We start from the raw sequence: 15829 nt of genomic DNA, 5'->3' as shown, positions 1-15829 counted from the left end.
ATGCATTTTTGCCAGTGTTTCAAATGAAAGCACAAATTTTACAACTGTAGTGGACAGGCTGACATACCAGGTATAAGCAAAAGAATTAAAGTTCATATGCTAAGTGTGGGCACACAAGCCCTTGGGTTTGCCTTACTTTCCCTTTAGCTTTGCCACAAGCAGTCCACGATCACCATTACATAAACAAAGCTCTTATACTTGAAGTTCCTTTGAAAGCATAACCTGGAGTTACTCAAAAAAAAAAAAACAACCCAAAAGCCAAACCCACAATCCACCTCCTACAGTTAAACATTTAACTTAATTAATTTAACTTAAATGCTACTGCAAATGTGACAGTTACCATCACAAATACCATGTGCACCAATTATACACACAGATTATGGGGGGTTCTTTAAATTACACATACATATGTTAATGTTTTAGGCTAGACTCGAACTTCAGCTGAAAAACTGAACTAAAAGGGACCAAATGGTCGAGCGTTTAAACTTTTCATATGAGAAACATAATTTATATTTCTGGATCCAAGTTTGTAAAACCAGTCTGACAAACCCAAAATACAAAACCTGAATCACTGCAACACAGTCTAGACAAGTTTATCTTTGAGAGACAGAAGATAAGCTCCGCTAGAAGTCATAACGTGCAATTTTTTTTCCACATTCCCTTGAAACTGTCTCTGTTTTATATTGCCAATTAAATTATTTTGTAGATTATGCTGAAGCTGAACCTCTCAGTCTTGAGAGTAATGGATCCTGAAGAGCACAAAGTGAAGCAGGACATAAAGCAACCTTAGAAAACAGCTGATTGGGTTTTTGGAGATAGTATGAGTGGGTTTTTTTGTGGGGGTGGCCAAGGCAGTGGACGTGGGGCCAAGTGACCTGCTTTCTACATCCCCATATTTCTTGCAAAAAACACTGACAAATCCTTGATTCACTCTGAACTCCAGGTCACTCCTATCTGATGAATGTTTGCAAGCCTCAAAGGAGTCTCTCAGACTGAGACTTTCAGTTTTTCAGACTGAAGCACACATTACATGGAAAACGGCTCAAGTAGAAATTTCACACCAAAAAAAAAAAAAAAAAAAAAAAAAAAAAAAAAAAAAAAAAAAAAAAAAAAAAAAAAAAAAAAAAAAAAAAAAAAAAAAAAAAAAAAAAAAAAAAAAAAAAAAAAAAAAAAGATGTAGTAGATAGTATTTTGGACTTTAGAAGAGTGAAAGAACCATAACGGATTTACCTGTTTCTATGACAAATTTATACATCATAACATAGCACTTCACCTTTCCAGAGGAGGTGACAAGGGTTTTTGGAAGCTTAACTATCCACAACCCTCATCATAAAATAATTAAATAACTTAAATGCTATCTATTCCTGAAAATGTGGCCATTTCTTGTGAGCGAGTTCCATGTCTTTATTTCAAACCACGACCTTTCTCACTCCTGTTCTTCCTATTTTCCCTCCTGCCCTGTTGGGGTGGGGGGAATCGAGTGAGCAGTTGTGAGGATGCTGGTAGCTGGGGCCAGCAATCAGCAACCCCCAGCAATTAACAGTCTTTTCAGGAAGTCCACATGTAGGTCTGTAAGTGGTTTCACATCTTTATTCTTTTATTTTCACATGTTTAGGTGTATGCTGCTTGCTGTGACTGCTCAAGGAGAGGTGGTGAGCACACCATTATGTGCACACAATTATGTGTTGACTATTACAGATGTAAGCACTTACCTTAACAGTCCAGTTAGTGCAGCAGCTCAAAATACATATTGAAAGCTACAAATCTGCAGCAGAGGCTTTGTTCAAACAGACCTGTAATTTCTAAGAACTTCAACTGCAAAAACACCTCCTCAGTCCCTCTAGTAAACAGATGATGGCATCTGCTGTAGTTTACTTAATACATCACTGGAAATTGTTTCAGATCAATAAATTGCTTTAATTAACAACTAGCAACAAAGTTACCAGCTGATTACCAGAGTCTAAAAATGACCCGCTTCAGAGCGGCCAAGCCTTCCCGAAGCGTTGTATTAAACCTGAAAAACTGGGTAGTAATGAACCCTCTTTCACTGATTTTCTCTCTTCTCCATCTGAAGTATTCAGCTACAACTGACAGCTTTCAGTAAAAATACCTCTCCCTTTTACATATTCAACAGTAACTCTTATTTGTGATGGTCGTGATTTTAACCACCTTCATGCATTCAAAATAACCATCTCAGAAAATTTGACTCACCGGACTATTTCTTCAGCTTGCTGACTTACAGTTATTCTTCCAACAAATCTAAGAAAGATGGGAACGTTTTAGAACTATCTACATAAAGACTCAAAAATGTAAGAAGTCTGTATTTACAAAGAAGTCTTTAACGGTTCACAAGTACAAAATAAAACAATATGGCAACGCTGGCACTAATTTTACAAGAGACATTTAACAACAGAAACATTTATCCTTCAAAAGAACAGTCATCTGAGAAAGCCTATTAGGTTTCATTAATAACCACAAAAGATTATATTTCTACTCAATTAAAACAGATTGTGACTTTTTGATGATTCAGTAAGAAATAATTCCTCAACAAATGTAAGCTAGCATATTACCAACAAGAAATAGTAATTTTTCTTTCCCTAAAGCAAATCTACTCTGCATTTAAAATCTGACATTTGCATATTTAGCATGACCCCAGCTACAAACAGGGACATAACTTTCATAGCAACTGTACCTTAATTTGCTAAATATCAAATATCTGAACTGCTGCTCAAACTGAGTATCTTAGTTTTAATTAATTTAATATTTCTCAAAGACCCCAAAGTTACTGAAGAACAGCTGTGATACCTGGATTTTAAAAACTACTACTTAGTAGCTGTCATTTTCCACTACACAATTCAGAAGAAACTTGGATTGGAATATCACTTTTGCTCTCAACGATGTCTAGCACATTGCTTGCTGATGTTAAAGCACACTCAGACATCCCTGTTTTTAATCTAAGGTTTTACTGCTGAAGAATGGAGTTCAAATCTTGAGCACGTGGTCAGCACATATCTTTGGAATTAACATAACCTTACAACAATTTGCTCTGATTTGAGTTAATTTCACCTTAAAATATCCTATATAGTACTGAAATCTCCTGGCAGAACCTTATACAACTCATTCTCCAAACTGGTCATATTCATAGGCCATTTAATTTTTTTAAATAAGGAAACAAGTTTACTGCTTAGAACAGAAATGAACATAATTAAAATACAAAAGATAAATCTAAATTATAATTTTTGGTTTAATACTGAGATACTAAAACTTGCCACTTGCAGCTATCAGTAAGTGCATACGTATAAACACAAGCTAATTATTAAAACCTAAAATTCAAGCAGATGTCTGAAGCTATTTTAATCACAGCAAGACCGATAACATTCATAACATTAACCACCGTATTTTGATTTAATTTCAAAATATTTACTACAAAAGTGATACCTGTACAGATCTGCTTCTGGCTGCTGACATTCTATAACAGCTACCAGTTTGTCCAGGTTGGCAACAGACTGCAACACTGCTGTTTCTGGGACTGCAACGTGTGTCTGTAAAACAGCGCCCCTTCAGTTAACACCAGGCAGCAGGAGGGGTTATTTCGACAGACTGGACTAAAAATGGCATCCCAAATTAACTGTTTCACAGGAGTAACCCAGACCTTAAGGTTGGTCTCTCCGTCCAAACTCGCAGTGGTGACATGGCATGAACCGTCCACTCGGTCAGACGACAGAAGCACCAGGTCAACAGGAAAAGTCTCATCTTTGGCTACTCTGACAATGTCCCCCACCTAATGAAGTGAACACAAAGGGAGTTTAAAAAGAGCAGAATTCATTTCAGCATTGTTAACTAACCATGATCAAACAGGCCACAGTGATCAGTAATGAAACAAGAGCTGTGTCTGTGTGACAGAAACACAATTTTCAGTTTGTCCTTTGCCACATACCCGAATGTTTTTAGATCTGGTTTTCACAAGGCCACCACTTCGAACAACATAAACTGGAGCACCGTTGACTTCATTGTCTGCTTTATGTCGTAGCCAATCTTCATAACCCTGTGGGAAAAAAACACACAGAAGTTCACTTTTTAAGCAGTAAACCTAAAAACCTCACCAACTATCTCCTAGGCAAAGGTGCTTCAAATTACTTCCTGCATAGTCTGAATACAGTCACTAACTTCTCTTGAGTGTCTGCTAGAGCTGTTACTCAAGAACCTGGGAAACCTCTCGATTTTCACTCACAGGAACAAGTAAACACACATAAAGCAGCAAAAGTGGAAAAGAATCTTAACAGTTCCATGTTCTCTGAAAACAAACAGGCAGTGACATTTTCTGCAGATCAGATGACTGAGCAATCATTAAACTGTTGATCTGTATGGATTATTATATCACAAATCCGGGAAGAGTCAGTCCCCAGGCTCCTTTATGCATTCCTTTTTTTTTTTTAAAAAAAGGAACAGACTGAAATTACTTCCTCAAGTCATACCAGACAGCACTTCTTATAGTTACTGCCATAGCCTGTGCATGAAATCTTAATATTTCTTAATTTTGTGTGACATGCTGTTGACAGATCAGCTCTGTACAGCAAGAGAAGATGACTGAGAAGGTTTTAGTTCTTTGTGAGTCCTAATGGAACAGTTTGCAGCAACTGAGCTTTTAACTAATAAATTAGGCAGTTTTTCTTTAATTGATATTCTGCACCTCTTTAAGCCTTCTTTATCCCATGCACACACAAATGTGCAAACATTCCTGATCGTGAATCCAGGTATATTATACCCATTCTATTTTCCTAAAGTATTATACACTGCTTATTTAATCTAATAGCATTAGATCATAATAGCATAATAACCTCTAATCCCCAAGTCTAGGTACTGTTTAAAAAGCCCCACAAGCAAACGCAAGAAAGGGATCAATCTGTGGATCAACTGCCTCTTGCATCCTGGCAAAACTCCTGTAACTCATTTGCAGTAACAGAGAGACTTCCTAAAATGCTTTTCTGTAGGTATAAAACCTGTGAAAGAATTAAAAACACTTTCTTTAAGTCTGCAGACAGAAGGAAGGAGCTGTGTGAAACAGCAGGCATAATCCCAACTCATCCTACAAACATTATATGAGCGTAATAATACGAAGAGTACCAATGCAGATGCAGTTTGGAGAGTTCTGCAGTTGACTGGAGTCTGTAGGGAAGTTATATGATGAATTTTGTACGTTACAAGTACAGTTTTGCAGCTCTACCTTCATGTACCTCCACTGTTACTGGCACAAATAAATAAGGACAGCACAACTGTACTACTTGGCTTTGAAAAGAAAGGGGAGAGGGAATGGGGAAAAGAAAAGAAGCTTTAAATGCCACATGCTTAAAAATAAATAATTGAGAAGTGTGTAGTAATAGCAGCCACACACAGAGATTCTGGGAAATCAGAATCCTAAAGCTCCTAAGACTGTTTTAAGAATCCTTCCTAATCAGTACGAAAAAGCAGGACTCAGTACCTACAGCTCCTTGTTAAAGGTGACTGACAGAAGAAAACAAGGGTTTAACTAACATCCAATAACCTTGGAGCATTTGTCTCATAGACCTGAACAGCTGAGCAATGTGGGCATTTGGCAAAGAACTGAAATTTACTGTCTTTAGAAAGTACAGATTTCAGCGCTTTCCCCATCTGACATCCACTGCCTACAACCAAAGGGTGACACCTCACACCAGGGAATTCTTAAGAGCCAACTTACTGTGGTCAGTTCAAATTCCCCCCCAAATTTACCTACTGCGGCATTTTTGAGAGTTCCTTACCCTCACTTGCAACTACTGGAAAAATACTGTGACAAAGAGAGATGCAATAGGGATACAAGGAATGTTGCTTGAAAATTGTGTGAAGAGAAACTAAGATTAAAATCCCTCAATTAAATTATACTCTTAAGTCCTGTTTAAATAACTGCATCAATGTAATTGAGAAACAGCCTGCATTTTATATGACCAGATTTTTCATTCTCAGTTTAGGTCTATAATTAATCAAAACCTTCAAAGTAGTTGTTCATAATTTACCTGACAGTCAAGTAAACATCTCTGTTCAATCAGCTAAATACCTATAACTTATTGAAATGGACTAAGCTTCCTAAAGTTCCTTGGGAAATACCTTTATTTTGTTGTGTTTTGGCTTGGTGGTTTTTAAAAAACTTTTTATTTTTATTTGTTTGCCAATTTTGGACTCCTCTGAGGATTGTGAATAGACCTTCACAGGCACAAGGAGGAAAGTGCTCTGGCTAACAGGACAGATAAAATGACACAGCATGAGTTGCACCACTTTGCAGTCTAGTATGTCCTTCTTCTGACCTAGGTGCAATTACACTTCTAAGAAAAAGTTCTGTCTCCTTGGCTGAGTTTAAAATAAGGCTGAGTTCTGAGGTTTGCTAGAGGTGCCCCATCAACTGGTCTTCTGGAAGCAGGGGAGAGTTCTTCCACCCACTGCTAAGCTTCTCAAACCACCATGATTAATGCTTCTATTTTTCACCTTCATCTTTTGAGAGGATATTAAATTATAGTTTAGCATTTATCCTGATGTAACTTTGTACAGAACTGGTGCCCCACAGCTTTCAAAAAGGCATTTCTTTCCTTAAAAATCTGCTTCCTACGACAGAAAATGGGAGCTGATTCTGAGGCAGTACTGGGTATTTTCCCCTCTGCATTCCAGCAGAAGGTTTATCTTTCCTCCCTGTCTGAAAGCAGCCTGTTGGAAATAGCACACTTAATTGTCCTTCCAAAGTAACAGCTTGTGAGTATTTTCTGCCTTCTTTGCAGCATGTAGGATAAGCATGAGAGTCCAGATCAGTTTAGGTGGCTCCAATAGTCCTTGCAGAGATACTGAGACAGCCAGGAAACCTCTTGATGCTTTGCAAGTCATGAATGATTTGAAGTTTCTCCAGAAAGGAATGTCAGAATCTCTATTCTTTGCAACTGATGATAAGACACTTACATTTCCCAATATAAAATTGGACATCTGGAAACAAGGTGGTATTAGATTATTTTGGCCTCTTTTAGACTTACACAAATCCAACTTCTTTCTGGAGAAAAAGTGATCTAATATTTATGACTCTGTTTCATAATCTCTTTTAGTTCACACAGCTTTAAGGAATATTATCCATTGCCTACTTATGATTCTAGCTCTTGAACATGTGATTTTTTTTTGGGGGGGGGGGTGATGGTAAAAACTGCAATTGAACAGGATTAGGGCACTCTACATACACAAACTGCACAGTAACAAGATGAAATGTTAGTCCAGATACTACTCCAGCATTAAGAACCCCTCTGCCCCATTCTACCCTGTTGAAAGCTAGAACTATTTTTACTTTTGCCCTATTTCTGGGTGCCTTTGGGTGTTACTGGCACAGAAGGCAAACTGAAATTCCAGTTGTAGCTCTGTAACAGTCTCCTGCTTATTTTTCCCTTGCTAGACTGCATCTCTTCCCCAGACAGCACTGTCAAACCCTTTGAAGGGGATAGTTCCTGAAAATAACCTCCCTGCAGAAGAGATTATAATTTCTATCCACACCACCTCTTTATTTATGAGCTTGTTTCTTTCTTCTCTTGCTTTAAGTGTTTAAAGAAAACATAAGATTTTTTTTTCTTTCTTTTTCTTTTATTGCTACATTCTCATTCCAGGGGCTCTAGGTCTCAATATGGTGCTTGAACAAGATTTCTGTTAAACTCGGAAGATTTTTATTTCAGGTGCCATAAAGCACTCCAAAATGTTTTATGCAACCAAAGAGGCAGCAAAGAAAACCAGAAGCTTTCTAAACTGGAGCTTTTACCTTGTACAGCATTCCATTTCATACATACTTCACACCATGGAACACACTCCTTCGGGCCAAACTTGCCTTTCAACTACTGACAAACACGGACTGCGCCACTGCTCCATCTACCCGAGCTCCTTTCTCGGTGTGTGATGCGGGAGGACTGGTTTTGACATGCAGTGAGGTGTGCCAAAGGAATAAGTGAGGAGCTTTCAGAAAAGGTCTTATAACAAGTGACATGTAATGTTTAGACAAAAATGCTGCCTGACATCATTCACTGTCCATTTAAGGGGACTGCAGTGAGTCACTGAGCGCTCGACAACTAACCAAACGCTGAAGAGCTCAAGCATCTAACAAGAAACATTAAATACAAAGTCCTTTCTAAAAAATACACTGTTTTATGTATTTTTAGCATCTGAGCATTTTCTTGGTCAGACTTTGTTAAGCAACTTCACCTTCAAAAGGCTTCATGCCACAAGATTTTTCCCCTTTACCTGTTTTATGGCTGTCACGGTTATGACAAAGAATAATGGCAATCCACTGGTAATAGGACTGGTAGGGGTATCTATCATGAGCTAAAAGAGAAGAAAATATGAAAATTACCTCAAATTTTATTTTTACAATTGTACTTTCAAAAAAACCAAAACAAAACAAAAAAAAAACAAAAAAAAAAACCAAAACAAAACAAAACAAAAAAAAAACCAACAAAAAAAAACCCAAACAAAACCAAAAACACACCCCACCCTAATGAAGTAAGACAACAACTATTTTCCAAACATCTCACTATAAACCGTGAATATTTTTACTGCATTTCCTGCAGTATTTCTGGAGCAAAACTCAGTTTCTGACACCTAAATAATATATGTCAATAACGATGCAAATAGAAGGTTCTAGGGTATAGAGCAGCCTCAGTCACATTTGTAATGCATAAGACAACTTTAAGAGTCCTTAGTAAAAGGAAGATTTACTTTCATTCTACAAAGATGAACTCAAAAGTATATTACAAAGGAAAGAAATCTACATTTCATGATGCTGTTTCAACATTCTATACAATCTACTGCTTACCAGCAATGTGGGGTATAACATCATCCACTTTAGAAGTGAAAATAAAGTTAAAAAACAGTAATTTCCAACGGTTTAGACATTAGAGAACGTTTTCTTTTTCAGACTGCACACCTTCCCGGTTCCCCCAAGTTAACATGCAGTTTCTACAATCTGTGCTAGTATTGCTGGCATGCCAAAAGTGCAGTGTACACACTAAGATTCTGTATGTGGGGGATTGTTAGTGGTTCTCCTCTGCTGCAGAAAAAAAACAACACGGTCGAGTGCTGTAAAGAAAATGTACACAGGAGCTACTCAAAACCACAGACACTGATTGGATCCACTTTACCTGAGACCTATGGCATTGCTTTGGGAATCATTAAAGAAGAAAAAACAAAATCATACATGGAGTTTACTCTCTTGAAGAGCCAAGAACCTCACAGAGAAAACAGATTACGCCACCTTACAATGCATGCACGAGTTTATTCCTTTTGCCACTGAAACAATTTACAGAACACAACAAAAATGAGACATGGCCTGCAATATTGTTCTTCAATTGTAGCACTGCAATTTCAGCTTGGCAGCACGTTGTTCAAGAAAACCCATGCCAAAAGCACCTGATTTAGGTGGTACAGATGACATTTCTGCCATCTGTACTCTCTCACTCTTTCTCAAGAGAGGCTCAGATATGAAAACGGAGCAGGTTTTGTGCTGGTGGAATTGTCATGGCAGCCTGCTCCCTTTGCCTCTTGCACCAGAACACCATGGTCCTTTGCCTGCCACACAGGTGGACACACATCCATCATGCACCTGGTGTGACCAAAATGCAGTCTGTCACCATGTTTTGGGCATGCACATGTGTGGTGAACAACGTGGACTGGACTGTGCTGCAAGTTTAAATCCCACACCGAGACCTTGCCCCAGCTCTGCCATCCCCGGTGGAATAAGGTGGTAATGACAGATCCTGCATCTTGGTCACAGGAGATTCGTATGACAGGGAATATACCATGGTGATCAACTTTAAAAGGCACCTTTCGCCTTATATGAAAAAAAAAAAAAATTAGACCTTAATGAACTTCCAAATGGGATTTGAATAAAAACATTCTAACAAATGAACAAAACCAACCGCAGCTTTTCTCCTGTTCTATTTCCAAGAATGCAGACACATAGATAAGACATTTCCATACATGAGGGCATCCACTTGTCACAAACTAAGACAACAGGATTACACTCAGAATAGAAGTTATGCCTTTAGATCCATATTTGTTCATGGACATCACATTTATATATTACTGATATCTAACACTTTGAAAGAAATGTGACACAAAATTGAACTAAAGGGGTAAATCTGCATTAAAAAGAAATAAAAGCAATGCTGGCTGTGGTTACTCGAAGTAATATTTATGCTCTATCTCCAGCATGTCCCCATATTCCTCAAGCTACAATAGGTTAAAGAGCACGAAACATCACAACAGGAATGACACAGTCAATATTCTTAACTAGGAAAACACAATGGACAACACATTCTGTTAGACAAAGTTGGAACAGTATGACTTCAGTGACTCCCAACACAGGAATTTTCAGCCTAGAAAGGTCATTCTTTCTAAATGTGAAAGAACAAGATCAAGGGACACAGGAGGCAATGAATTCAAAACTACAGAAGTGGCCCAGTACTGACATCTTGCACAATCACAGACAAATTTTGTGAACTCCTCACTATCCCTGTTTTTTGTCAAATGAGGTGCCATATTTTCCAGATGCATACTATAAATGTTGATTAATCACTGTGGAGGACTGTCCACATTCAAAGCATTCTATTTCATGATAGAAAAGTCTGTGTACCCCAAAATCTTGTCTCTGACTCAGATATTAATTTCTCTTTCAAAAGTTACTGTTTCTCCTTAGACCCTTTCTCCCTTCACCTACTAAGCCTACAATATCTCCTCAGAATCTGGGTACGATCACAGAGCTGGGGTGCAAAGATTACTGAAAATGTACCCACTGCCATAATATACTCGTGGATGTTCTTCAGTAAAAAAGAACAAAAAAAGCTACAAAAGCCACAGCAGTATTTCTGACCTGCACTGTAACAATAACAGCATTAACTGGTGTCTTCAAAACTGACAAACCATCAACCCAAACTGTAACACCTTTGAGTTCATTTTACCAGAAAAAAATGAATGTGAGGATCTTAGAACTGTGTCACAATAGTCTGTTGATTTACAGAGGTGAGATCCCATCTACACTGGGAATATACACTGATCTCTGCTCAGCTCCAGAGCAAGCACAACTGCCCAGTTTGGTGCAAGTGAACTTGAATGTCTGCATTTCTGCACACTAATGTCCAAGAGGCACCTAAAAACACAGAGTAAAACTCCTGGTTTATTCAAACACCACCAATGCCCACAAAAATAAGAAGCCTACTTGGAATCTCGTTACTACCTTACGAGATTTAAAATCATATTTTGAGGCAATTGAGTCTCTGTGCTGTCAGTGCAACGGGTTTTGAAGATGCACACTTAAATATATTGGCATTCATAAAGGCAAAACCTAAGAATAACACTTAAATTTGGACATAATTATTTTTAAAGTTATGTTCTTTTCCCAGAGGACCTGAAAATGTGTTCTTTTAATAGGTAGAATATGTAAGTAGAAAAGTTAAATTCACAGAACAAAAATCAGTGGCAGATTTACAACATAAACTGCAATTTCCTGAGTATTATTCAACTTACCTGAACCAAAAATATAATGAGAAAATAAAAGTTGGCTACTCTTCTGAACTGCTCAAATAAGTTTTTCGGAACAAAATTCCACACTGTATACTGAAAGGAAAAAGAGAGAAGAGCAATTATGACACACTGAACAATTTTTCAATGAAATTCAGTTCCAATCCCATTAAACTCTGTTCACCTAAATCTTTTCATTCTCCATCTCTCCTCCCCCAAACCTGCTCCTGGTCTTGGTCTTCTCCCACACAGAGCTGCTGTATCCAATTTTTGTTGTTTTTATCTCCTTCTGTTTCAAGTACAGCTAAGCAGGGAAGCAGGGGTAGCAACTGCATTGCCAGTAGAGGCCAAGTTTTAAATGTTCTCCTCCCCACTGGGAGAGGGGCAGCTGGAGTCATTTGGCTGTTTGCACCCTGGGTAGCAGGGAAGAAATTAAGTCTTGCAGCTGTAACATTCCCTCCAACACCACAGCGACAAGGCACATCCCACCACCAGCTCCATTGATTTCAATCCAAGGACACACTAGGAGGGAATGTGCCACTGCAGTCCACTGCTGATTTATTTTATGCAGAGTATTAGCTTGCAGTTTGGCTACTTTAAAAACCCTCACAACCAGTTTCACCCTTCCTTTTAAGTAGTTTGGTGCACCACATCCAGACATGACCAACACTGGTTTAAAACCTATTTTCCTTTAGAAATCCTGACCAACAGGCTTAATTACTCTGTACTTTAACAGGCTTTGAGCAAAGAAGGATGAGAGGAGAAAAACTACATAGGAAGCAACCTTGCTTTTCCCTCAAAAAAGTTTAGAGTTTGTTTCATTTTGAATACTGTATATGCACCACTAGACATGACACACACGTGCACACTCACCACACAACTTCTTAAATAAGGTATCGAGTGGTTTTCCCATGAGAAATTGATTCCTTACCTTGGATGATATGATTCTGTTGTCTGCAAACTTCTGAGGAACGTAATGGCCATGCTGGGGAAAACGATTCGCTATATAAATAGTTCTTGTATCGCTTTGATGCGGTGGGTCAAAACCCTAAAACACAAAATAAAAAAGAGGTGATCTAGAAAGGGTGTTATTAGCTGCTGTTTTGTAAAACTGGTAACTTTGTGCTGAAAAGTGATATACAGGCATCGAGCAGCAGTTTTAGAATAGCGGCTTTTGAACAGAAAATTATTGTATAAAATTTAAGTCTGTTTTGTCCATAGAATTTTCAAAAACTGGGAAAAAACCCTCCCTCCATTCTGAGGTTGTGTACTCATTCTGAAAAATAAAATTGAAAAATCCTGTCTCACAAACTTGAAACCCTGTGAAACTTAAAAATGAAGAAACAGAAATGGAGATGAAAATATAATTAAATTACAAAACCTCACAGCTGTTGCCATAAAACCGATTATTGAGAAAAATAAAAGGTCAAAACAAACAAGTTATACTGGTATGCTGTGACAACTGGATTTGGGAAAGATCCTCACCAGCTAAAAACCAAAAGCATATGCATCTGACTAGACAATAATATTTTTCCAAACAGGTTTTATCTCTAAGAACTAACGATTTGTCTAATCTCAGATGTGATTTCCTGTCATGACCACCAAATTCATCCAACAGCTCTGAGTCATCCACGTCATCCCACTGAGGAAAAGGCCTTCAGTGCTGAGGAGGCTGGAGAAGAAGTGGGAACCACAGCTGAAGCACTGAGAACCAACTGACCACCACCGAGAGGACTGGAACATGAGCCACAAGGGATCCTAAAAACATGGCATATAACGCAAGGCTGAACAATCTAAAAGGCAAAGAGCAAACAAATTAGAGTCATTTAGCCTAGAGGAGAGGAAGCCTGGGATATCCTAGCAAATCTTCTGAGATATAAAAGACTGTTCCATTGAGAAAACGGGTAATTTGAAGGACAAAGAAGAACAGAGACAAGTAGGCTTAAGCTGCAGGTAGGAAAACTTAGTCTGGTATTGGAAACCAAACCAAAATTCCTTTCTTATGGAAAGAAAGAACTAAAACCCAAAGTAAGTCATATGGGAAGGTTGTAATGTCTCTGTAACACAAGGGTTTGTATCTAGGTCATTCAAGTCTATCTTTAATAGAGCCTTTCCTGGGGCTACATGACTCACCAGAACTCTTCCTAGCAATAATTTTCTGACCTGGACAAGCAGGTGATGCCAAAAGACAACAAACAATGCAATAAAACAGTAATAATTCAGACAACAGGCCAGGAAAACTACTAAAATAAAAAGAGGAAAGCTCTAAGACATGAAATAAAACAGGGAAATTAAATTTGGAACTGTTAATTGTTCGATCAGGAATCAGTGACTGTCTGTGAGGTGGTGAATTGCAGTGCCAGCGTCACACACATTCCTAATCTTAGAATTGACTTTGCACTGTGCCCACAATCTCCTTGCTCTTTGATGCCACGTGAAAGGACAACTGGTGGAACACCTGGAAAGGGCATTACCAATTCCACTCCTGCAGGTGAGGAAATGGCATTTGCAGTTGTGTTGCTTCACACGTGAAACCAGGATCAGACTCTGAACCACGTCAAATAAAAACTGACACTTCACAGAACTCCAGAAGATACTTCTGTAGCAGTTAAGTATGGATGATAAACAGTGACATAAAAAATGGTTGGTATAACCCATCAAGAACTTTCTTTAATCCATGAATATCTCTAACACAGGGCATTATAAGGTCTGTTCACATCTAGGACGGTGTCATTTTAAAGTAATGTAATAATAAAAAGAATCCTCTCAAACATACAAATTTTTGTGTTTGGCATCATTACCAGAGAAACCTCCTGCATCAGAAAGAAAGAGGTCCAGAAAAGAGAAAGGAGAAAGAAAGGAAGGGGAATTTTTCAAAGAGATTTGAAGGAGAACAAACTTTAGGAGACAAGCAGTGGAAGGCTGGTCTAGTCACAAGCTCCAGGGTGAAAACTTGTTTTAAGATAAGAGTGGAGTAGGGAGACAAAAAGTAGATAGGGGAAAGAACAGGAAAAAATACACAGGATGCCAAAAGCAAAAAGAAATGAACTCTTCACAGCTTTAAGAAATATAAGCATGAAAGTAAGATAAAAAAAAAAAAAGTACCTGTTAAAATGATGACAAAAAATTTAAAAAGAGAACAGTGTTTGCAGCAGAAGCATTTTGGATACCTGACATTAGTGACACATTATTTCTAAATCAATCCAGAAGATGCCACAAATAAAAGGGTTTTGCAAGCAAGAAAAAAATGTGCCTAATTAGTAAGACGAGGTACACAGCTCTCTTCTATCTCAGAAAATGTCTGGCACTCACAAAATGCCAGACATTCTCACTTTGGAAAGTCATACTCTACAGCCTGGAAAAATTCAAACAGATGTAAAGCAAGGGAAAAAAAAACAAAACCACAAAACAGAAAAAGCAAAGAAAACAAATGGCAGTCTTCTTTCTGACAGTGAAAAATGCTAATCTCCATGCCACTTGCTGAAAGTTATTAAAAGATAAATGAAAGATTTCAGAGGACTATGGTATCACTGAATTTTTATATGCCCTTTTTAGGCAACTACCTGAGCACCTGAAAGTTGATGGGTTTGATGACATTTTTATTATGAAGAGTAAAGACCTCTATAGAATTCCAGCCTCACTGCACAAGCATTTCTAGGAGAGAAGAATACATCTGCTGAAGCAGACTCAACTGATTAAAAAATAATCTATTTTCCAAATCAGAATCTCTGGCCATAAAAGTTTACAGGTGCAGTTGTGCAGCTAAAACAGCTTAAAATTGCAGTCTTTACACATTTAATTCCGTTTTGTTGACATTTGCCACAGAGCAAGCTCAGAAGCTGTGCAGTCAGCAGATCACAGAGCACACCCAAGGCAGGCTGGGGACAAAAACCCTTCAGTTGTCAGAGCTGTGGTTGGAAAAGGACATCCCTGACAACCTTAGTGACTCGACTGTAGCCACAGCAGGAAATAAGTGTCAGAGCTGGGAACAAATCCTAGATTTCTTAAATTTTATGACTGTGACTTCTAAAGATCATTTGAAATTATCCACCCCTGTCATCTTGTCATTAGCTGATCAGACCACAACCAAGCAGATCTCCCAGAGAAATTTTCATTACACATCTCTCCAAGGAAAGTTCTGCCCAGACATTGAACTTAATTGTTCAAGAACTGAAATGTCTTGAACACTGCTCTAACTGTGGGACTGGTCACTGAGCCTGCTCCTGACACAAAACTGATTTATAGTCCAAATTTCTGCCCAGCAAAGGGATTTTGCACAGGAACTGTA

The 15829-nt window shown here is 38.2% G+C and overlaps 1 protein-coding gene across 10 annotated transcripts in view; it reads right to left on the bottom strand.

Annotated features, from left to right (window-relative positions):
* The window catches only part of ATP11B (ATPase phospholipid transporting 11B (putative)), a 66501-nt gene that overhangs the window by 38939 nt on the left and 11733 nt on the right, over positions 1–15829 (bottom strand). For all 10 annotated transcript variants that reach the window (XM_027887980.1, XM_027887977.1, XM_027887974.1 and 7 more), the window contains exons 2-8: positions 12473–12589; positions 11548–11637; positions 8269–8349; positions 3938–4045; positions 3653–3781; positions 3439–3542; positions 2212–2259 (exon numbers count right to left, since the gene is read on the bottom strand). In XM_027887980.1, the coding sequence (XP_027743781.1) occupies positions 2212–2259; positions 3439–3542; positions 3653–3781; positions 3938–4045; positions 8269–8349; positions 11548–11637; positions 12473–12589 (677 nt within the window). The remainder of the gene's footprint in view (positions 1–2211; positions 2260–3438; positions 3543–3652; positions 3782–3937; positions 4046–8268; positions 8350–11547; positions 11638–12472; positions 12590–15829) is intronic.

Source organism: Empidonax traillii, unplaced genomic scaffold (assembly GCF_003031625.1).
Source record: "Empidonax traillii isolate 1590-97213 ecotype Southwest subspecies unplaced genomic scaffold, ASM303162v1 scaffold226:size936269, whole genome shotgun sequence".
Taxonomy (NCBI): Eukaryota; Metazoa; Chordata; class Aves; order Passeriformes; family Tyrannidae; genus Empidonax; species Empidonax traillii.
The sequence above is the reverse complement of the archived record's forward strand: the minus strand, read 5'-3'. Positions and strand labels throughout refer to the sequence as shown.